Source organism: Cajanus cajan, chromosome 4 (assembly GCF_000230855.2).
Source record: "Cajanus cajan strain Asha chromosome 4, NIPB_CcT2T_4, whole genome shotgun sequence".
Taxonomy (NCBI): Eukaryota; Viridiplantae; Streptophyta; class Magnoliopsida; order Fabales; family Fabaceae; genus Cajanus; species Cajanus cajan.
In genome coordinates, this window is record NC_138520.1 from 76,756,185 (window position 1) to 76,779,882 (window position 23,698).

At 30.4% G+C, this 23,698-nt stretch overlaps 1 protein-coding gene across 2 annotated transcripts; it reads left to right on the forward strand.

Moving 5' to 3' along the window:
- The first annotated feature begins 1,648 nt into the window (after window positions 1-1,648).
- LOC109801483 (sarcolemmal membrane-associated protein) lies at window positions 1,649-8,514 on the forward strand. 2 transcript variants are annotated; one of them, XM_020362565.2, is made up of 5 exons: window positions 1,649-1,838; window positions 1,968-2,505; window positions 5,866-6,011; window positions 6,106-6,203; window positions 7,688-8,514. In XM_020362565.2, the coding sequence occupies exons 2-5, from the start codon at window positions 1,970-1,972 to the stop codon at window positions 8,174-8,176; spliced, it is 1,269 nt and encodes a 422-aa protein (XP_020218154.2). In that variant the 5' UTR covers window positions 1,649-1,838; window positions 1,968-1,969; the 3' UTR covers window positions 8,177-8,514. The 2 variants fall into 2 exon arrangements, with proteins under 2 accessions (XP_020218154.2, XP_082929243.1); XM_083073117.1 differs by having other exon boundaries at window positions 1,649-2,505; window positions 7,691-8,514.
- Window positions 8,515-23,698: the final 15,184 nt, after the last annotated feature.

Consider the following 23,698-nt stretch of genomic DNA (forward strand, 5'->3'; position numbering starts at 1 on the left):
CATTTATTAAATCAAATAATTCTATCATTTTAAAAATAAACATTAAATAATTTTACATTTTCAATATTTTTTTATACTTCACATTTTTTGGATCGTTAGATTATCATAATTTATTTTTTCTTACAAAGATTATCATAATGTTATTAGTGTGAACTTGTATTTATTAATGTTTTAGTATATCTAAAAAAATCTTATAGCACTTAAGAATTTAGACAAAAAATAATTTATAAATACTCTTTCTTTTTAATTTATCTAAATATTTTTTTGGTTAAAATCCTTATTTGGTCCTTTATAATATTTTTCTTATATCAATTTAGTCCTATTTTAATTTTTGGTTTCAATTTAGTCTTTAATAATTTAAATTATTACAATTTGGGACTTCCGTCCAAATGATTTAAATGAAGTTAATTGTTGGCCACGTGGATGTCACGTAGATGCACACGTGGCCGCCAAATTTCATGAATACACATGGAACCAGAACGGTCTGTCCTGCTTGTACATGTTATGTGTTAATTTTGCAATTGGAACGGGCCGTTCCAAATGCAAATTTAACACACCATGAGTGCACCAGAACGGGCCATTCTGGTGTTAGAATGGGCCGTTTTGGATGCAGAACGGCCCGTTCCAGAACGCCAACTTCATTTTCCAAGATGTGATTCAAAAATTGAAATAAAAAATTCATAACATATCATAAATTCAAAGACAGAAACATGGTTCAGAAACTGAAAACAAAAATTCAGAACATAACATATTCTAAAAAAGTTCAAAGAAATTACTGAGAAAGGAAATCATCTAGTTAACGTTGAAAGGAAACTCTAAACCACAAAAATTCAGGTTGTACCTCCTTAAGAACAGGTTGTTATTGTTGGGGTACATCGTCAATGACTTCAAGGGGAAATACCGTTTCATTTCATCCTTGACTGTATAGTGTCAATTTGGAAGTAAGTGGTTCACTCCAGTTTGACTAAAATGAAATAAAACCTATTACTATTGTCCTTAGTGATACATTGCATCGTCCTTAATGATACTGTATAGCCCAAATGTTTAACAATTGAAGTTATCAATCCCTATTGACAACATTACCAAATCTAGTGTTTGAAATGTTTTGTACCTTAGGTTTTTTTCCGTGCACGATTTACAACCGTGGACTATAATTATTGACCATTCTGGAACCAGAACGGCTCGTTCTGAAACCATAACAACTCGTTCTGGTTGCACTATTGGTGTGTTAATTTTGTACCTGGAACGACCCATTCCAGGTACAAAATTAACACACCAACAGTGTAACCAGAACGGGCAGTTCTGGTTTCAGAACGGGCCATTCTGGTTTCAGAACGGGCCATTCTGGTTTCAGGTATATTCAACAAATTTGGCATCATCTACGTGACATTTACGTAGCATCCACCTGACATTCACGTGACCAATAGTTAACTCCGTTTAAATCATTTGGACGGAAGTTCCAAATTGTAATAATTTAAATTATTAGAGACCAAATTGAAACTAAAAATTAAAGTGAGATTAAATTAAAACAAAAAAATGTTATCAGAGAGCAAATAAGGGTTTTAATCATATTTTTTTAAAGATAAAATCGTGACTATCAAGGAGTTGAAAATGGAGAATATCTCGTACATTTGATTTTTATTAAATTTTCTTTCTTGTAACCTAGTAACCTGGTTAAGAAAAGTAGATTACTCAATAGTAGTACCATAGATGCTCCCTCTGAGTCTGAGATCACCTTGCTTCCTCCATTATCAGTTTAGGGTTTTGGTTTTTGCACTTTCTTCCTTTCCAAACACTCGCCGATTTACGTTCACTTTCTCTCTCTCCTAATTCCCACGGTACTTGTTTCTTCACCATTCTTCTTCCTTTTCCCAATTCGCCATTATTACATCAATTTCAAATTCCTTGTTTCAAATCCTTCTCTCCGTGCCCTAATTTCACCATCATTATTCCATTATCCTCTTCAGCCATGGGGAGCAAAGGCCGCATGCCTCCGCCTCCGCACATGCGGCGGCCGCACCCTCCGGGCCCCGCCGCAGCGCTGCCGCACCCGCTCATGGCGCCGTTCGATCTGCTCCCGCCGCCGCAGGTTATGGAGCAGAAGCTGGCGTCGCAGCACGCGGAGATGCAGCGCCTGGCGACGGAGAACCAGCGCCTGGCGGCGACGCACGGCGTGCTGCGGCAGGAGCTGGCGGCGGCGCAGCACGAGCTGCAGATGCTGCACGCGCACGTGGCGGCGCTTAAGGGCGAGCGCGAGCAGCAGGTGCGCGGCACACTGGAGAAGATCGCCAAGATGGAGGCCGAGGCGCAGGGCGCGGAGGGCGTGAAGCTGGAGCTGCAGCAGGCGCGTGGGGAGGCGCAGAACCTCGTTGTGGCGAGGGATGAGCTTGTTTCCAAAGCGCAGCACTTGACTCAGGAGCTTCAGAGGGTTCACGCCGACGTTGTTCAGATCCCTGCGCTTATCTCTGAGCTTGAATGTCTCAGACAGGAGTATCAGCATTGCAGGTATCTCTCTTCCGCCTCTTGTTTAGGGTTTTAAATGCATAGTAATGTTGTAGTGTGAAATGGGGTCGTCTTTGGGAAAATGTTGTGACGATGATGATGTAAATGGTGACTACTAGAGTACTACCTGTATGAAAGCATTGATTAAATGTTTGAAGACATCCTTTCTTGTGCTACGGTATCTGGACTAGGTGATTTGCAATGCTGGATATCGCTGTGGGATGTAATTGTGCCTGATAATTTCATGGGTGTTTTTTTTTTTGCTTTGTTTTAGAGCCGTTGGTAGTAGAGGGGTGGCGGGTGGGATTTTGTGGAGATGTGGTAATTGGCATGTTTTGTGGTGGTTGTGTCTATTCCTTAACATTTGTTGACGTCCAACGAGGGATATAACCCGATAACTGGTGTGTTTTGTCCCAAGTTGTAGATGAGGGTTTCCACTTTTAATTAGAAGGTAATAGTTATAGCTTTTACGTTTTTTTGCTAGATTGGTGTGATTTCTTGCTTTCTAGTGGGTTTCCAAACATGCAGAATGTATGTTTGGAGAAGTGAAAAGAATTGAAGAGGATTAGTGAACTGCAAATTTGGAAATTGATTGTGAGTAATTTTTTTACTTAAAAATATTGTGATGAATTTGTTTGTTAGAAGAGTAGAGAATGGAGAATTCGGGATTATTGCAGAAGATGAATATTGGTGAACGAATTTGCAAGATAGGTAATGGTAAAAGGAACTGCTGAAATAAACAGGTTCTGTCATGTCATGAATGACAAAATGTTATAAATTCAGTCTGTTGTCCTTTCTTCATAATTTTGTTTTGCCTGTTGTATTTACAGGGATAGAAATGTTTCTTTCATCTGAGGGTTTTTACAAAATTAAGTGAGGGGTTTTCCTTGGTTTGGAGTGGGAAAGTGAAGAGGCCACATGCAAAAGTGGTACCTCACATTATTGGTGAAGCTTTGGCCCCCATCAGATTCTTTCAAACAACATTACTATTATACAGAGAGATTATTATTATTATTATTATTTTTATTGTTAAGCTTACTGCCACAGAGCAAGAAAGATTTTTATGTCTAGCTTTGCCTCTGGCCGCATGCTTAGTTGGGATTTTCATTGTAGGCAGTATGCCTAAGGAGAATTGAGGCTTGGGTGCTTGTAACTTGGCATCTGAAAATGTTATTGCAAATTAATCTAGAGGCAGTATATGTAATATGTACCACATTCAGGAATCAAATTTTCATTTTTCAAGGATCTAGTCTTTTCCTTGAACTGTGGTGCATAATAAAAATATAGGATTAATACTTGTAATACGCTACAGGTTTGTAGGCCTCCTAAAGCCTCTTCTCTGAAATGTGTTTACCTTAGAAACACATGCTCCCTTGCCCAATAAATTGTGCTGCTTCTATTTTATTCTTTTTATTTGAACTGGTGTTTATAGATTTTTTTGTTTATTAATGTTGGTCGTGTCCTCTTAGTTTGGAGTTGTTCTTTATGTTGACTAACTTTAGAGTTTTTTGTGTGTATTTTATCTTATCAGTTTTTGAAGGATTCTTTTCGTCACAGACTTTTTCGTTCCATCAAAACTAGAAAAGAAAGAATGGAAAACCTTATTTTATTTCTGTTTTTGCAGCCCTCTGGTGTTTTTGGCTGGTGTGAAGTGCTTTTATTTTTCATGGGGCTTTATTACCATACAGATGTTATCATTGAATAAATATTTTCCTGGATTTTGCTTTGTTACTTTCCCTTGGCATCTTCGAATGAGCTTGAGAGCTTCTTTGCTTCAATGAGCTGATTTATTGTTGTCACTGTTTTCCTCTTCTTGTCATCCTCCATCTTCTTTTCTCCTTGATTGAGATGTGCCCATGATAGTCGTTTTCTCTTGTAGTTTTCTTTGTCCATAAATTGTATGACCTTCTCAAGCTTAGACCTTAGACTTGTGCTCCCTTGTCCATAAATTGCACCATGTCTACTCTTTTTCTTTAAACAGATATTTAGATTTTTTGTTAATGTTGGATGTGTTGTCTTAATTTGGAGCCTATGTTGTGTATTTATTAGTGAGTGCTCTTTCCAACATCAACAAAGCCTTATGCTCTTATCTCACTAGGTGAGGTTACATGGATCATTCCATTTGGGTTGATTAAGGATCAGAGCTTCATAGATATTATGTTCAAAATATCCCTCTTGACAACTTCCTTCAACTTCAATGGCCTTCTTAGTGTCTCCCTCTCCTCCTTTTTCACATGACTAAAAATCATGCGATCTACTATATTCAGTTGTGCCTCGTGGCCTTCTTGGTACATTTCCAAACCAACTTAATTAATTTTCAGTCTTCTTTTCCTCAGTTGGTAATTTCTCCTTGAATACCGTCTTTTTGTATCTGGTCCTTTCTTGTGTTGACACATCAATCTTAACATTCTTATTTGTGCTATTCCCATCTTTTGCTTTTGTTGACCCAACATTCACTACCATAGAGTATAGTTAACCCCAATGCCTTTTCTCCATTTTAGCCATTCCAGTGTTCTTATATTGGTATTCTATTGCATCATACTTAAACACTCTCCAAAATTCTCCCCAAGTCTCCGAAATTGTACACTACATCTCTAATAAATTTTCTTTTCTTTAAAATGTATTGATTTCTCAGAACTGATTACTTTGGATTATTAAGAATTGATGTTAATATCTTAGATTTATTTAGCTTGAATTTATCCTAGAAATTGTTTAACTGAGAATCCTAATTTCATGGGTACAGAATCTGCTTGCATGATTTCCATTGTTGGAATCTGTATATTATGAACTGAGGCCATGGTCATTTTGTTTAGAACTGTTGCTAGTGTTTTTCATGGATTTCCTTTGGCAATTTGAATCCCAGGGTCATTTCCTTGGCTTTTTAATTCCAATTCACGAGAGTATCTTCAATGGGAACAGCCATGGAGTTGCCAAGCAATCTACTAGCCAGGGCATGTTACTCAGCCAAAGAGATACTACCTACCCTTTTTAGTCAGGCTTGGTTTAACTAGGGTAGTCAGCATGTGGTAGGCAATATGCCTACAAGTTGGAAACAGGTCTGATGGCTATAGGTTCCTGTTATGGTTAATAGGGGAATCTTCCACTCATGGCATTCTATTTGGCATCCCAACAACCACTTATATGACCCTTTAGAGTTTAGACCAATTTATCACTTCCAGTTGATTCTTAACTTAGATGCACTCAGTGAACATTCAATCCACCTACTTGCACCCATAATTCATGCAAGAAACCCTGAACCCAACCCATTGATTGCTGTTCTCACTTTCTCTCCTTACAGCATGTAGCATAGTGTCAGACTACCATGTTAAGTGCCCCTGACAATCTGTTGTTCTGGTCATGCAGGGCCACTTTTGACTATGAAAAAAAGTTATACAATGATCACCTTGAGTCACTTCAGGTGATGGAAAAGAATTTTGTTTCTATGAGTAGGGAAGTGGAAAAACTTCGAGCAGAGCTTACGAACACCGCTAATGTGGATCGGAGAAGTAGTATGTATCTCCTTTCATACCTGTTTTCTGTGTTAGAGCCCTTGGTCCTCAATTTTTCATGATTTCTGGATTGATCAATGGCAATAAAATTCAGGTGGGCCATATGGTGGCACCTCTGGAACTAATGAGAATGAGGCTTCTGGTCTTCCTGTGGGACAAAATGCATATGAAGATGGTTATTCTGTTATGCAGGTGTGTGACACCTCCCTGTGTTACGTTGTGTTGGGTTTATTGTGGGAGTGCAGCATTCTAGTTCATTGTCTAATATGATTCATAATTATTACCTCTAGTTCTATATATAAGAAACAAATACATAATTCATCTAAACCAATGAAAATAGTTAAATTAGTTAATTTATGATATCATAAATTTAAATTTTATTTCTAGTAATACCTGTAGAATTAAATGATTTAAGTGGTGATTATATTTTGTCACATTTCTCATAATTCAAGGGATAATTTTTCAATCAATGAGTATGATTTATATTGTAATAACCTAATGAAAGCATTCATTTTCATGGGAAATGAGTACATGTCTTATTAATAGACTTCACAATAAATTAAGCATAGAAAAGGAAATTAACAATTAATACATAATTAGTACTCTTCTGTCCCATAATAAGTGTTGTGTAAGAGAAAAAATAAGTTCTCAAATAAGTGTCATTTTAGTTTTTCAATGTAGTATTAATTATCTCTTTTTTATTTATACCCTTAATAATATTCTTCAAGAAATTGTTAATTGTATTGCATTGTTTCTAGCAAGGAAGATTACTAGTGAGGTTAATTTTGTTAAATTACTATTCTCTATTCTCTATTTATTAAATTTTTATATGCCCATGTAAAACAACTTAAGACAATACTTATTATAGGACTGAGGAAGTACATTTAAAAGTGAGTCTGTGTTTCTTATAATTAGGACAAAAAAATTGTTCTCACTTGTATATAAAGGACCAAATGTAGTAATGACTGATTTTTTTTTGTTAATCTGAATCTTTTTCAATGTGTTTGTATATATTTTTATCAATTCTTTATTCTTAATTATAGCAAATATCTATAATGTTTGCAAATGGATGATTATCTGCCTCTGGTGTCCAGAAGCAATGATGTGTTGCTGGATTATTGTACTATCTTATGAATTTTTTGATTAATTAAATGTCTAGCAGTAGTTTCAGGCTTTCAGCTTTCTTTTTTCTCCTATAATATGAAGAACCTGACTTCAACCGACTTTGATCTCATTTCTCTACAATATTGTTACTTGTTAATCTTCGATAATCACCATTCTGATGATACCAATTAACATAGATAGTAGTTTTGGTTACCATAATAAAGAATTTCAAAATCTATAGGATTATTATGCTCATTGTCATGTCTGCTACGTGCTACTTTATTTCATGATAACAAATTGGAGAACTATTACTTCTATGCGGAGAAAGTTGGAGTGATTAAGCGTAATATTAATAGATGCTTTGTGTTCAACTGTTAATTTATTATATCTATTCTAAACAGTGCAAAATATACACATGGCTGATATTGTTAGATTTACCTATTGGAAAGGCCACACGGTCTAGGGTTGATTCTGTTTATTAGTTCATATAATTTGTCCAAGTTTGATCTACCCAATTTACCTTATCTTCCATCTGGATTTGTAAATAATGTTCCATTCTACATTTTGTTTAGCAGGGACGTGGTCCCCTTCCTGCTGCTGGTGGTGGCAGTGGCAGTGGTGCTTCACTTCCTACTGCTGGAGCTCAGTCTGGTCCAGCTGCTGCAGGGACTGGTTATGATGCTCCCAGAGGGCCTGGTTACGGTGCATCTGCAGGGCCTACTTATGATGCTCAGAGGGGTGTTACTTATGATACACAAAGGTTGACTGGTTACGATTCATTTAGAGGACCTGCTTATGATTCCAAGAGAGGGCCAATTTTTGATGCTCAAAGAACCGGCTATGATCCTCAGAGGGGCCAGGGTTATGATGTCCAAAGAGGACCTGTTTATGATGCATCGAGGGCAGGTGGATATGATGCACAGTCAAGAGGGGTAGCTGGTCCTCATGGACATGCTCCGCCAATGAACGCTATGCCTTATGGATCCACAACACCACCTGCTCGTAGTGGCGGTGGTGGTGGATACGAAGCTGCCCGAGGCATAAACCCTGGTAGGAGATGAGTCTTGAGACTCCATTCATGGCACTAAAATCCAAGTGTCGTTCTAATCTGAATGGTTGGAACCTCTGCCCAGCAAAGTTTGCCTCATGAATGTCTAGTTTTGTCCTATCTTAATGTAATGTGCATAGTGGACGAGAGGGGAAAGAAAGAAGTGTTCGGCGTGACGGGGAAATTCATTCTCATAGTATAATTGCTGTAGATGAAATTGTTAAGATTATCAGCCTACCCCTACTTATAAATTAGAGTACTTCTGTCTGGGATAGCGTAATTTTCTTATTTTTTATTCTCTCCCTCAACCTCTTTTGAAATGATTTCAAAGCTGATTTCTCTTTTTAGTTATATGCGTGTTCCTGCTTCTTTTTTCAGGTCAATTTTAAAGGCCTTCCCTTTTAAATTATACATTTTTTTTTAATTTTTTTTAATGTGCAATGCGTGAGATGGTTACTAGTATCATTGAAATTATGACTTGAAATATTTTGTTAAGGTTGCAATACAAGCAAGTGCAGTGCAATTCAGCCGTTGAAGTTTAATATGGATTTTTGGATATTTTATGTTCCTAGAATTTCCTTGAGTATTAGTTCCTATTAAACCCATTATATTCGAGCACCTCCTTTAAAGGTGCTCACAGCATGTTATCAACTTAGTGATATATGAGATGACAATTTCTGATAATGGCTTTTGTTCCAACTATGAGGAATAGCATAAACACATTCTGACACATTCATTTTATCATATTCCCTCTAATTGATCGGAATTTATTAAAAAATATGAAAGTTAGTGAGTCGTATATTCTATTTAATAACTTTAATGATTTTATAATTTTCAAAAAATTGTAACCAATAAGAGTGTATTAAGAAGAAATGTGTTAGTATGTTGTTAGTACTTTTTTGGTGTGAGTGTAAAGTTTAGTATAATTCTTTTTAAAATTACTTCAATATAAACTGCGTGTATGGGTACGCATCACATTAATGTAAGCGTATGATTGAAGATATGAAGAGTAGCATTTACGTCTTAGACACGAATATATTGTCATATGGATTCTTATCTGTGATAAGCCAATGTACTTTAACAGTGTTGTACCTTGGGCATGTCGTGATATCTCTAACTTGAAATATTCATCTTTGCTGTATTTTGTCTTTATTAGTTAATTGCATAATATAATGTTTTCCCCCTTCATAGCAACATATTCACTCCTAATATATTATTTTATTAATCGTTGAAATTCATGTGTTTCACTAAATAGGAACTAAAACTCGCATATTTAGTAAATTCTACACAAATTTTAGTAAATAACAAGTATTCTAAAGAATATATTGAAAAACGTGTTGTTTGGATATCTATTATCCAAAATTTTCTGTGGCTGCAATGCAATAGTCTCCATTAAGAGAAAAGGCACAGAAAGACTCTGTCCCTTTCGAAGTTTCAACTTTCTAGTGTTTACCACAGTTTGGAAGAACATTGAGAAAAGGTAAAAGAAAAGTAATATGTATTATTATTGAGGATATCGTTTCCTAAATTTCTGAACCAATATAGAAAGAACTATGTTGTACTGTACCACAGTTTGGATGAAGAAAATCTACTGTGCAAATGTGAGATGATACATGCATAAGTGTGTAGCATCACTATCTCATCATGTTGTACCTAATGAATGTTCTTGACCATCCATTTTCTATGTAAACCTGCTTCTCCTAACGAATTTGTTGTGAACCTCCGTTTTGGAGTATTCCAATTATGAAATTAAGTGTATCATGACATGAATGAAAGAGTTCAACTGAATTTCATTTGTGCATTACGATGAGGATTTCATCCAATTGATTGTGATTGTAATTCTCTGCAAGTACATGACTATATGCAACAGGCACAGGATATATCTAGTCTGAGCACAGGTTCTCACTTATGAGTTGTACATGTTTTGTCATTGTCAAATCTATCACATATCTTAATGACAATTTAACTCAACGTGTCTGAATCCGATGCAAAGTTATAGACCATGGACCAATGCTAGTATGCTACAAAGCAGATAATATAATACTTATTTTGGTGAATACATATTTTACCATCATTATTGAAATTAAAGTCTTGGAGTTGAGGTACACGAGGAAAGATACAAGAATGTACATTGTTTGAATCTTCCTATTTGAAGTATGTGCTTTTGTTTGTCGTATATTTTTAGTTAATAGTTTGAGCCTGACTGCTAATCGTTTTGTGCAGTATGTCACCCCAAAGAATTGAGGTTGGAGCAGTGTGAATTTCTGTGTGATCATCTCCATTTGAATTACATCACATCCAATGTTGTTTCATGAGCTGTGCTATTATCATGATCCAAATTCCAACCAAGAGAACATGTTGGTTGAGTCTCATGGCCCCCACTTATCCCAAGAGAACATTCACAATGAAAATGAGTTTCCTTAAATTTCCTTGATTTCTCATGGTTCTTGATATGGTGTTTTTCTGTCTCTTAGCTGATTGTTTGCTTTAAATGTCTGTTGCTTCAGGGTACATTATAATTACAACCATTGCACAAGAGAAAAATAAATTCAAGGAGAGAGGCCATGGTTATAATTTAGGTTGTGAATAAGATGTGGCAGACTAGGGTGGAGAAAAAATAAAAGGGGTTGTAGAGTGCTATATCTTAGAAAATGCAAAAGATGTGTGGTTGGTATAAATTTGGACTTAGTTATTGGAAGAAACAAGTATGCTTAGTCATTTTCCTTTCCAAGATGTCCTTATGAACCTTGTAGAGTGCATTTTCTTGCCCATTTGCCAAATCAGAAGCAAGTTACTATCCCTTGTCCTTCTCTTCCGTCATCATCCCAACATCTCATGAATCACGTGCAGCCATATTCCACATTACAAATCTTCAACTTTATTTTTGGTCACTACTAACTGCAGCCATATTTTTTTACTGCCTTTCAAAAGATGATCGAAATTACATCAAATATCTTTTTAACACTTCACTTGCCTAAACAATTATTTGTTTTACACTTTATTCAGCCAAATGAAATATACTTTTTAGTATTAAGAGTTTTACTTTATGCTTTTTACTTCTTTTTATTTTACTTTTAATAAGTATCGTTTTGTAGACAATTTTATTTAAGATTGTGTACGGTGTTGAATACAAACATCTCTCCTTAAAAAATAAACAAACCTAGCTTAATTTAATGTATCATAAAAAATCTCAACTTTATTTTGATTAATTTAAGGATAAAACTAACGCCTAATTTCATTAGGTGCTTTTAGCATTGTTTCCAACTAGAATTGCTTGATAATTTGCAAAATAAAAATTTACATTAAATGTTAATAAAGATTTGCATTAAATGTCAAATTAGTTATCGAAGTAATTCTAATTGAAGAATTATATATATATATATATATATATATATATATATATATATATATATATATATATAACTGCAAGTTTTATTCTTAATTTAATACACTTTTCATGTTATGTATTTAGTTGACATATTTTCTAAATTAATGCATCGGTATCATTTGAATTTTATTTTATTTTTTGACTTTTTACATATATCCTTCCTAAAAAAAATAATGTTTGAGACATTATTAGACACTAAATGTGAACATTTTTCTAAATGGGGATTAAATCTAAGTTTGCAAAATTGTGGGTGAGATTAATTCTTTTCGCTAGATATAACGCCGTTGGCACTATGAAATGTCGTTTATCCATTGTTATTCTACTTGAAACTTATTTATTAAATAATTGTTAAAAAAGATTGAAAATATAAATTATTACAATGCATATTACTTTTTTATTCACCATGAACATGAACGATTACAATTAATATTAATATTTTAAATTAAAATCTTAACCTTTAAAAAAAAAAATAGAATGAAATATTATCAATTAAAAAAAATGAAAAAATCAAATGATTGAGAAAAAAGAAATTTAAGAAGTGGGAAGGAGTATTTTGTTGTCTTTGTTTCAGGCAGTCCCCACATTCTCACTTCGTTAACAGGTACTTTCTTGTTATCAATTTCTCAACCTTCCCACCACAATGGAAATTTCTCAATTTGTTTGGTAACTCACTTATTAATATATATACTATATATATAAAAAAGAATAACGTCTCTAACAATTATTTTTTCTCTCAAACTTTTCTCTAATAATTTTATGTACACAAATTTTATACAATAAAATTCAAATTATATTATTTATGCAATTAAATAATATAATAATAGATTAATATAAAAAAAAATTATGATGATATCATAAAATATTAATTACATTAATTTTAAATTATTGTGGTTTTAACATAAAAGTAATTATAAAATTCACATAAAACATTAATTCGTAAAAATATTCATTATTATATTATGTATATTAATTTGTGATGATAAAATCAAGGAAACAACTACAATAATTTTTCCTTCCAAAAATTCTCTCCAACAATTTTTTATACACAAATTTTATAAATTAAATTGATATTCTATTGATTATATAATATATTAATACATTAATATAACAAAATATAATGGTATCATAAAACATTATTACATTAATTTTAAATTATTACAATTTTTAAATAAAAGTAATTATGAAATTCACATAAAAATATTAGTTATTAAAATATTTGTTATTACATTAAAAATTGACGCATATTAACAAAAAAAAATAACATTAATTAAATTTGATTAAAAAACTAATATTTTAATCATCCTTCAAAAATGTTGTAAAAAATTAATAAAAAATATTTATAATAAACTTATTCTCAACATGTACAGAAAAAAAAATCAAGAAAATTTTGTGTAAGACACGGGTGAACCGACTTGTAACTATTAATTGATTTTATTTTTGATATTTTTATAGGTATATTTTGTATTTTACTGAGCATGATTTAATAAAAAAAATTATTTTACTCTTATATATATATATATATATATATATATATATATATATATATATATATATATATATATATTAATTGAGACCATATAATTTTCCGTTAGGAAATTGGTGGTTCACTTTGATGGGTTATCTTATCTATTAGTTGGACGTTAGCAAAAATAAATAAATAAACTGATTAAAAAAATTACTAACCCCAGTATCGTGCATCATTCACATAGATGTTAATGTTATACCCATAAATTAATTTGAAGAAACTATAATTTATTTGTATATGCATATGAAAATTTTATTTGAAATGATTTTAATGTATTAACTTTAACGTTTTACACTTTAAAAAATTACATTTCAAAAGCATAGTCTGTAATCTCTTCAAAATAAAATTGAAAAAACTACAAATATTCTATTTTCATCTAAATTGGATAAAATGTAATACACACGTTGATATTTATCGATTAAAATATATTAATAAGAGAGATTAAAAGCTTTGTCCATATATAACTGTAAAAGAATCCTGCAAAGCACTATATTAAAAATTATCTTTTTTATTTTTAAGTAAGTATAAAAATTTATAATGTTTAATGCATGACAATTTATAATAAATAACAATATCCTGATTCCTGAACTCATGCTGTAAAAAAATATGTCCTAACCTGAATTCTTTTTATTATTATTATGAAACTCTTTATATTATGAACATGTATAAAAGTATAGAGAATTTTTTATTAAAAAAAATAATTTTTAAATTAAACACACTCTATATTAATCATATCCTAACAAAGCAGCAGAGATTGAGAATCTACTCCTGTATAGGATATTCTTTTCCTCGTCATTGAATCTCATCCCTAAACACTACTCAATCTGACCAAGAAAATTCTCAGCCATTAAATTTTAAAGTCCACAAAATTGCACGTATATATTACACTGTTTATTTTCAAAATACTAAAAATCCCCCTATTCAGTAAAACCAATAGAACAAAAACAAAAGTGAATGTGACATAATTGCCCTGCACACTTCTATTGGATGGTCCACCCAAAAACAGACCTGGTGTTCATAGCAATAAATTTGAAAACGAAAGCAGCTTCAGTGAAAATCTAACTCTCACACAATAAACTTAGATATTTCCCCCTCTTTAATTTTTACTTTTCATTTCCATTTGTATCTAACCAAATGGCCTCAAAAAAACAAACTCATACAAGTTCTTCAAAGTCCTTGCATGCTTCACACCAATCTAAGATTAGAACAAAGTTCTAGACTTATACACAACATAATTAGCACTAACATGGTGGCCTTTGAGTTCTTGGTGGGATGCATGAGAGATAAAGCTGACTAATTAGAGTACCTCGTTGAAATTCAAACAGAAACTATATAAAAGAACAGAACCATAATTAATTAGTGAAGAGTTTTTTACTAGTACATACACTGAACATTGTAAGGTAGCATGTGCATAATAGCATCATAGGGTGAAGGTTCTAGACTTTGGTGAATCAGCAATTTTGAGGGTCTCTTCAATAAGCTTTCTGGCCTTTTTGCTTCTTATCTCTACTCTCATGCTCTCACTCTTCTCCATCTTATCATAGTAAGGTTTCTTCAGTTTCAAAGACCTTATTTTGGATTTTAGACTCACCACCAGCCTTCCAAGACCCATCATCACCATCTTTGCTGATTAATTCTGCTCAAATTCAAACACTAATTAAGCAGTGCATCACAAAAAAAAAAAATGAAAAATACAAGTGAAAAAAATTATAGAAAGAGGGAGGAAGAAATGCAAACCTTGTTGCACTTGTTTTGAAAGAGAAGAATGCACAAAAAATGAAAGTGAAAGATACTTAGTGTGGAGGAATAAAGGGTGTAGGATGATTAAATATGTGTGGGGAGTGAGAGATAAGGGAAACAAGTAAGGAAGAGAAAATGAATGAATTGAAGGGGTTGGTTGTGATTTGTGAATGGTAAGCATTAAGAGCACGGAAGGCGAACCACGCATATAGCAAGGAACATATATATGGATTCAACTTCTTTCTAATAATTTCTTCTTAACTTTTGATAATTCATCACCATATAACAAAAAAAATTAATTACTTGTAATATTTATGTGATGGAATATATATATATATATATATATATATATATATATATATATATATATATATATATATAAAAGCCTTCCCACAAATGAGTGGACGATTAATATGATTTTTTTATTCAATTTTATTTATATTATATAATTAAATTTCCGTAATTAGTCATGCAATAGATTAAATGACATGTCATCGAGGTGTGGTCCGAGGGACCATTTGAGACCATATTAAACATGTTTAAAATGATTTAAAAATTCTTTTAATTTTTTTTAAAATAATATCTTTTACAAATATTATTGTAGCAATGAAATTTTTTTTCACTCTTTACAAAATTAACTCCCCTATTCTTTTAGATCCATCTGAGTTGTAGAAAATGGGTTAATAGTGATAAAGGGTTCGCAAAGCTTGGCAATAAAGAATAAAAAGAGTTGTGGTATAACTATCGGAGTTTCAGGGTTCTTCTCCTTTTTTCTTCTCTTCCTCTTTTCTTCCCCTTCGGGGAGTTCGAAATTAAGGTAAGGGGAGTTAAGACTTGATCTTGGTGAATGATTGTGTGGATTTTCATGTTGCATGTGTGGTATGAATGCTCATTGATGTAATTGTTTGAATGTTAAACTAATTTATAAGGAACCTTGGTGTTCTTAGTTTCTTATAGATTTTTGTAATATTTGGGGTTTGGGAGGAACTTTGATTTTGCATCCAAATTCTTATTATGAGTTATTTTGTTATTGAAAATTGATGTATTCCGGTTGTTTAGATGAGTTTTATGGTTTAAAATTGAGATTGGAGCTTGTAGGAAGCTTGGGATGGAATGGAGAGGTTTGAAACTCCAAAATTGTGAAAAATAAAGATAGTCTCTATCATGAAATAGCTGATCCGTTTTGAAACAGTTGAACGGAATTGAGAAATGAGGTGTCTTTGGGAGGAAATGATTGAGCCATTTTGAAACAATTAAGTAGAATTGGAAATGAGAAATAAGGGTGTCCCTAGAAGGAAACAACTAAGTCATTTTGAAATGACTGAGCATAATTGAAAATGGAAAATAGGAGTGTCTTTGGAAGGAAACAATTAAATTGTTTTGAAATGGCTGAGTGGAATTAGGGATCAGAATTATGGGAGTTTTTGAAAGGAATTCGCTAAGTGATTTGGTGTTTTCTGATTTAGACTTTGTTGTCTTCATAAAAGTTGTAGTCCTAGATATTAATTTTTTTAATGGATTTGGAATCACCTAAAAAGGAGATCTATAACTCCAAATTATGACATTTTTAGTAAGTAAAGGTCAAGCTATCAGTATTTAAGCAACTTGTTGCGGTTTTTATAATTTTCAACATGGTAAATGATGAAATTAAAATCTGAGGTCTTCATGAAAGTTGTAGAAAATCTTTTTGTCTTTCATATGAGATAAGGATGAACATGATAGGAGTAATATAACTTTCTATGCATTGTTTTATGTAAAAGTTTATCATTGTACGATAAGTGATCTTGATAATTTGTATGTGAATACATGTTGTATGATGGGTGAATTCGATGAACATTAATAGAATACTTATGTCTACTACATGCTATATTTGTGTAGTTAAAATGGTGATGAGTATTGATATGCTATATATGTTTGGTATGCTATTTTTGGTTAAGGTGTTAAGAATTGGTATGCTATACATGATTAATATTATTGATCTCTATATGCATTGACTGGATGTGATATATATAATAGATGTATGGTGAGGTGTAGGTTTTGAGAATGTGGTGTGGCATTAGAGTGTATTGGCTAACTTAGGACTTGAGGAGAGAAAATTATTTTAAAAATAGAAGATCCCACATAAAGTATCTTGGAGTGGTGCTTGGGTATGTCATTATTGGAAAACCCTCTTTGAGTATTATATGTATCTCTTGGAGTGAGTTTTTGATGTGTGTTGAGTCTTATCTAGGTCCTTTGTTAGTGGTTGAGTAAGGTAAGAGGTCAAAGACTACAACCCTAAGCCAAGTACTTGAAAAGGTTATGTGGTTCCTTGAGGATAATTAGTGGGCAAATTTTATATGTAACTTAGTGATGCATGTCAAGGTCATGATAAGTCTATACCCAGTTGTACTATTCTTAATTGTGGAATCAAAATTTCCTAGTATAAGTAATAAGACCTAGGAAATTGGTATCCCATTTTGCTGTGATCGAGTTAACACTTTGGACATGAAATGATTGAGTTAATTTAGTAGGGTGAAAATCACTTAAACTGCTCATGTTGTTAAGAGAGTGTGTTCATATGTATTGTTGATGTCTTGTGTGACATGATTTTAATAAGATACTTGTTTGCTTTGAGTGTTGTAACTTTTATGTATGATTATGGTTTGATGTTGTATATTATATAATTGTTTATATATAATAATAATAATAATATTAATATTAATATTAATAATTTAAAATTAACTCTAACTTTCCCTTTCTATTTCTACAGTATTTTAGACTATGATGATCTTACTCTGTATGAAAGCAAATCAAGATTGGGTATGAGGAGTTGTTCTTGGCATGAGTGTGACACTAGAGATAATTTTTTTTTGGAATTACTGTACAGACACGCACACACACACACACACACATATATATATATATGTGTGTGTGTGTGTGTAGTGCGTTTCTTCGTTTAACTCTATATATCTTAATAATTTGATTTTTATTACTAGGAGTAATGATTAATTCTTTTTAGGGTGACAACTATGACGGGTTGATATACTTGTTATAAGGTACACTTTAGAAAAGAATAGTAATTTTCATTATAAAATATTTTACAATTTTTTTAAAATAAATTTTTGTTTTATTTTTTATCTTTATAAAAAATTATGATTGTTGTTAGATAATAAAAAGAAAATTTGATAAAAAAAAAATATTTTGTCTCATTTCTTAAATTTTTCACCTGTGATTTATAAATTTTATTAATATCAATGATAAGGGAAAAGGTAAAATTAATATATCGTAATTTTATTTTATAAATTCTATAAAATCAATTAATATAAATACTTAAAAATTTAGTTAAAAGTTTCTAATAATAAATATTAAAAAGATAAAAATATAGTGATATTTTATGTCAGAAATTTTGCTTGTTTGAATATCACAAAATTCATTTTGAGTATATTTCAACGTGAATATCTAATATTTATTGATTAGTCTATCATTGTTGATAATATTTTGAATAAAGCTTCAACTCTAGATTCAAAAGGACAAGGAAGTTACTAGAGCCATTTAATGGAAGTTCTCGCAATTTAAAAATTCTTAGATCCATATAAGATAGATTTCTCCGCCTATAAGACATCATCTAAATCACACTGGGAACATATTTGACCATCGTTAGGAATAGAAATCATTTTCTTACAGTGTTTTTTTTTTTTTTTGATAAGCAATCATTTCCTTACAGTTGTTAATATGCATTTATAAAATCATATATTTATCATTTCTCTAATAATCATAAACCTAACTTATAATTAAGATGATGAGTTCAACATCTTTCTAGATCTAAAATAAATTTTAAATTGATATTTAAGAATAATAATAATAATAATAATATTATTATTATTTTTATTTTTATAAAAAAAACAAAGATATTTTAGAGATGAATTTAAAAAAAAATAATTATATTTATATAAAAATGACATTTAAGTTGCAAGTTTTAAAAAATTATATAAATATTAATATAAAATATTTTTTTAAAGAAGTCAAAAGTAAGAATTTTATTCACCTCATGTTTGAGTGACTCTTTCTTATAATGTACGAAATTAATCTCTTCAAATGTGCTCAATTCTTCTAATTATATAACTATATAAATATTAGTTTGTAGTAAACTAATGTAATACTTTTTTCGTCTTATAGTATCTGAAGTTTATATTTTTTCCACATATATTAAAGACGATAATAAATATATTTTAATATAATTTAATAAAATAAAAACCTTTATTCTTAATTAAATGTGTTATTTTTAATAATAGTGATGGAATAATTTATAAAAGAATAAACTAAGAAAAATATAACTAATATTTTATTAAAAATGTAAAATATTGTTGTGAGATGGAAGTAGTAGTAATTAAGAAAAGCAAACACGAACGTATTGCTGATATTGTAATTTAGGGTTGATAAAAAAGAATATAAAATAAAAATAAATAAATAAATAAATAAAAGTTAAAAGAATTGCGATGAGAGGGTGATTATCTGAGACAAAGAGCCCAAAGAAGGTGGGCTTGAGTGATTGGGGAATGGGCATGATGTCAATCAAGGAACGGTAGTAAAGTGGACAAGGCATACAAAAACATTACATCTTAATTTAGGTGTAAAGTTATAAATTCTCTCATTATTAGACTCACTACCACGTTCCTCCTCAATTATTGCTAACCCAACTTTAGGAAAATAAATAAATAAATTTAAGGGAATTAAATTATGAATAGTACCAAAAGTCCCATGTTGTAATAATCTGTCAATACAATTTGACCCTTTTGTATTTTTTTATTTTTATCATAACTGTAATGTTTGAATGCGATTATTGTGAAGGTAATAAATATATATTATTCATTCTTAAAATAAAATTTTTAACTAAGAAAATCCATGCAAATTTTAATTTGAGTAAAATGTGGTTTAAGAAAAAATAATGGAAATTAAAGTGCAATTAGGTGCATCGTAACATTCATCTTCCAATTTAGTTTAATTCAATGATAAAAACTGGAAGTGGATGTGCTACATACTACAACACTTGTTTGAATATATGTTGTGTCACAAAGGAGCGAACATCATCGTCGGATTAGTCGACCTAGTACCAAAATACACATGCATCTGTCTTTTGACACCATTGAACACACACAAAAGCTTCGAGATAAGTGGGAGTCAAAGGGCAATCACAGAGGATCCAGATTGAAGGTTGTTGTTCATTCGTTTTCCATGTATCCATTTGGTTTCTTGTTTTCTCTCTATTCAACTTTGAACATTGCTAGTAAAAACTTTAATTTCCATTATTGTTGTGCTAGTCTTGTCATTCGTATGTGTCCTCCATATTTTATCATTGCAAAATCAACGAACCCAATCCATTTCTTATTATTTACTGCTTCACAAACTCATTGATGATCATAGTTGTCTTCTAATTGACTAAAGTTATGAAAATTATTGTGTGTAGAAGCAGAACCCCAAGAAATTTGCAATTCATGTCAACCGCCATTAATAAATTAGTAACATTTTGTCAAGGCTAAGCAGTCTAGGGAAACGAAATTCTTAAAATAATAAATGAGTCACATGATCAACAAAACTCAATGAAGAAAGAGAAAAAGGTTTCACTGTCATATTCAATTACAATTATGCACGGAAAATTTAATTATCTTTAATCTTCTATAGCAAACATTTTAAAATTATATCTATCATAAATTATTATTAATTAATTAACACTATTAACGAAAAAATATCACAAAGAATTAATAATTACTCCATATCTTTAGTCTTTTTAATCTTATTTTTCAAAATAATTATTTTTTTTAAAATTTTAAAATCTAATTAATTAATTTGTTCTCTCTAAATTATATTCCTATTTAATAGACACTTCTTCTAATGAAATTGATTATAAAGTATTAAATAAATTTTTTTAGTTTAAATGTATATTTATTAAATATTTCTTAATTTACATATTAATGTCAAATTACTTGCATCAATTACTAAAAATTTATGTAATAAGTATCAGTTGACACAAGCGATTAAGATTTTAAATTAATCTTTAATCATTTTCATCAATAGAGTTTAATATGTCATTAACATCTTACTTGATGGTATTAGATGTGCTTGTCATTCAATTTTTTGTGATAATTTTGTTTAATGTGATAATGGTATTTTTGTAGTATAAAAAAATTGTAGATTAGTTGGTTTTTAAATCAGCTGTATATATATAGGAAATTAATCTACAAGTGTTTTTTAAATTAGTTTTTTTACTAATATAAAATGCAGGAAGTTCTGTAGCAAAATTGAAAGAATACTTAAGATACGACTATTTTCATTTGTTTATTAAAATAATAACAAATATTACTTGTAGAATTATATTTGCAAAAATATATGAATGAAATAAAATAAATTCATGGAAAATTATACTTGCAACAAAATTTGCAGAAAATTCCTGTATTTCTTTTTACCGGAAAATGTACATTTCTAGTAATGAAATTATCCTAATTTATAATTAAAATATCAAATAAAAATAAATATATTTAATATTATAAAAAATGCATTTGCTATTTACCAAAAAAGAATATCAGTAGAATAATAGTATATGAGAGAATTTATAATTCTTTATATCAGGATATAGAGATCTGGATCTGAAACTCTGAGGTGCAAGCTTGGTTATATTCCTGAATGTCTGAAAGTTTTGACTCTTGAGCTTTGACAGTTGATACTTTCAATGAGATCTGAAGGTCCTGAACCAATTAAGTAAAACAAATTGTGTAATTTATCCTTGAACCTTTAGAACCCAAATAATATTTCACCTGGTCCGTGATGAAATATGGCATTCCATGAATGATCTCAGATCTTCAAGTAGTTTACCAGTTTAAACTTGACAAGTAGGTCTAATTTGTAAATTTAAAAAAATATTTATTTTTTCCACTACTAGAAAAATGTCATTTTCCTGTAAAAAAATATTCGCGGGATTTTGTTTGCGGATTTTCTTGCAAAAAAATTTGTAGAAATTTTTTGCGAATTTTCCTGCAAAAAAAATTCACAGGAATTTTTTGCGAATTTATTTGCAAAAAAATAATTTACAGATATTTCTTACAAATTTTGCTACAATTTTAATGATCATAGAAATTTTTTTCTATGGTAAAAATTTGCATAAAATATTGTAAGAATTTTATTTTGTTTCTTGCAGTTTTTATTGCGAAAATAAATTCGCAAGTAATGTTTACAAAATAGTAGAAAAATTTTGCAAGTAACTTTTCCGGGGAATTTTCCTGCAAATTTTAATCTGCAGGAAAAACAAAAAAAAAACATTTAAATTTATAAGTTTAATATTTAAAAAAAAAACTTCAAGTCCCACATCGATTGAAAATAAAATAATCAAAGAGTATATAAGTTGGGGCAACACTTACCTTACAAGTTGATTTGTATGGTTGAGTGTTAACTTATAATCTACGATCTTAAAATTTAAAAGATTATGTATCACATGTTGGAGGAATGAAAACAAATACTTCAGATGAATTCATTGTGAGCATTTGAAAGTTGAAGAATTATTTGATAGAATTTATAATAATTTCTTTAATTTTTTCTGTAAAAAATATTCCTGCAGAATTTTTTGCGAAAAAATTCACAGTAAACTTTCCTGCGAATTTTTTTCGCAAGAAAATTTCTTGTGAATTTTAAAATTCGCAAAAATATATTATCCACGAAATTATTACCTGCAGATAAGAGAAATTCTAGTAGTGTTAACATATTTTTCTCTAAATCTAATATAAATGTATTTAGGGTTCATACCTGTTTTACTATTATCTTATCAGATATTATCATATATATAACGAGTTTATCTATAAAGAGATATCTCTTTTAATAATTCTCTAATTTATTTAAAGTGCAACTGAAATATATGAACTATCTTTTTTATATTTTACTCAAACTGTCATAAAATAATAATTATAGGATGTCATTTTTTTTCGCTAATTGATTTATAATGATTACTTTAAAAGAAATATTATAAATTTTGAATTAATCGATTATAAAAATATTTATGGTGCATAAAATTAAACTATTTAAAAAAAAATTAAACTCTTATGTATTTTTTTTATTAAATTAATTATTATACTCTTATCTTTTAATTTTTGTTGTTGTTTTGTTTTCCACACCCATTTTTCCTTCACGAGGTTTGAAAATATTATTATTCTTAAAATATAGATGTCAGTAATTTTTATTAACAAAATAAAAGGCAAAACTCAATAAGTCAACACTTGAACATATCATAATGACCATCATTTACCTGCTCCATCTCTGCATAATTAGCTGCTGACGTACAAATAAGACATTTGAATATTATTCGATGTACGTGTTGTTATAGAAATATATGCATGCTCTTCCTCTATATATGCTTTAATAAAATAGAAAGAGGACCTGTTTTAATAAATTAATTACTATATGTTTGCGTAATTAAGGTTATAGTAGGACATAGAAAATGACAATTATTCCAAATATGATATAGCGTGGCGTAAAACGCATGGGGGGAGATATATAGATACAACGAGGGGGACAAGCCAAAATATCAAAAGTTAATCATCATGCATGTGTGGAAATAACCAAAACCTCACGAATAATATTTAAGTGTAATTGTAATTAGGAGCCATCCAATTTAGAAAGACCTTGCCACCAAGAAACTTCCTCATGTCTAACCGATCATAAGTCGAAAATAAAATAAGACAAACTAGTCTACCTAATATAAAACTATTTTATACTATTATTTATTGGAGGTTTCTATACATATATTTTCACAATAATAAAATATTATTTACCTTGTATCTATTTTCTCACAATTTTAATTTTTTATCATCATCCAAAAAATCTCAATTTCAATATAAACTATATGCATATATAAATAT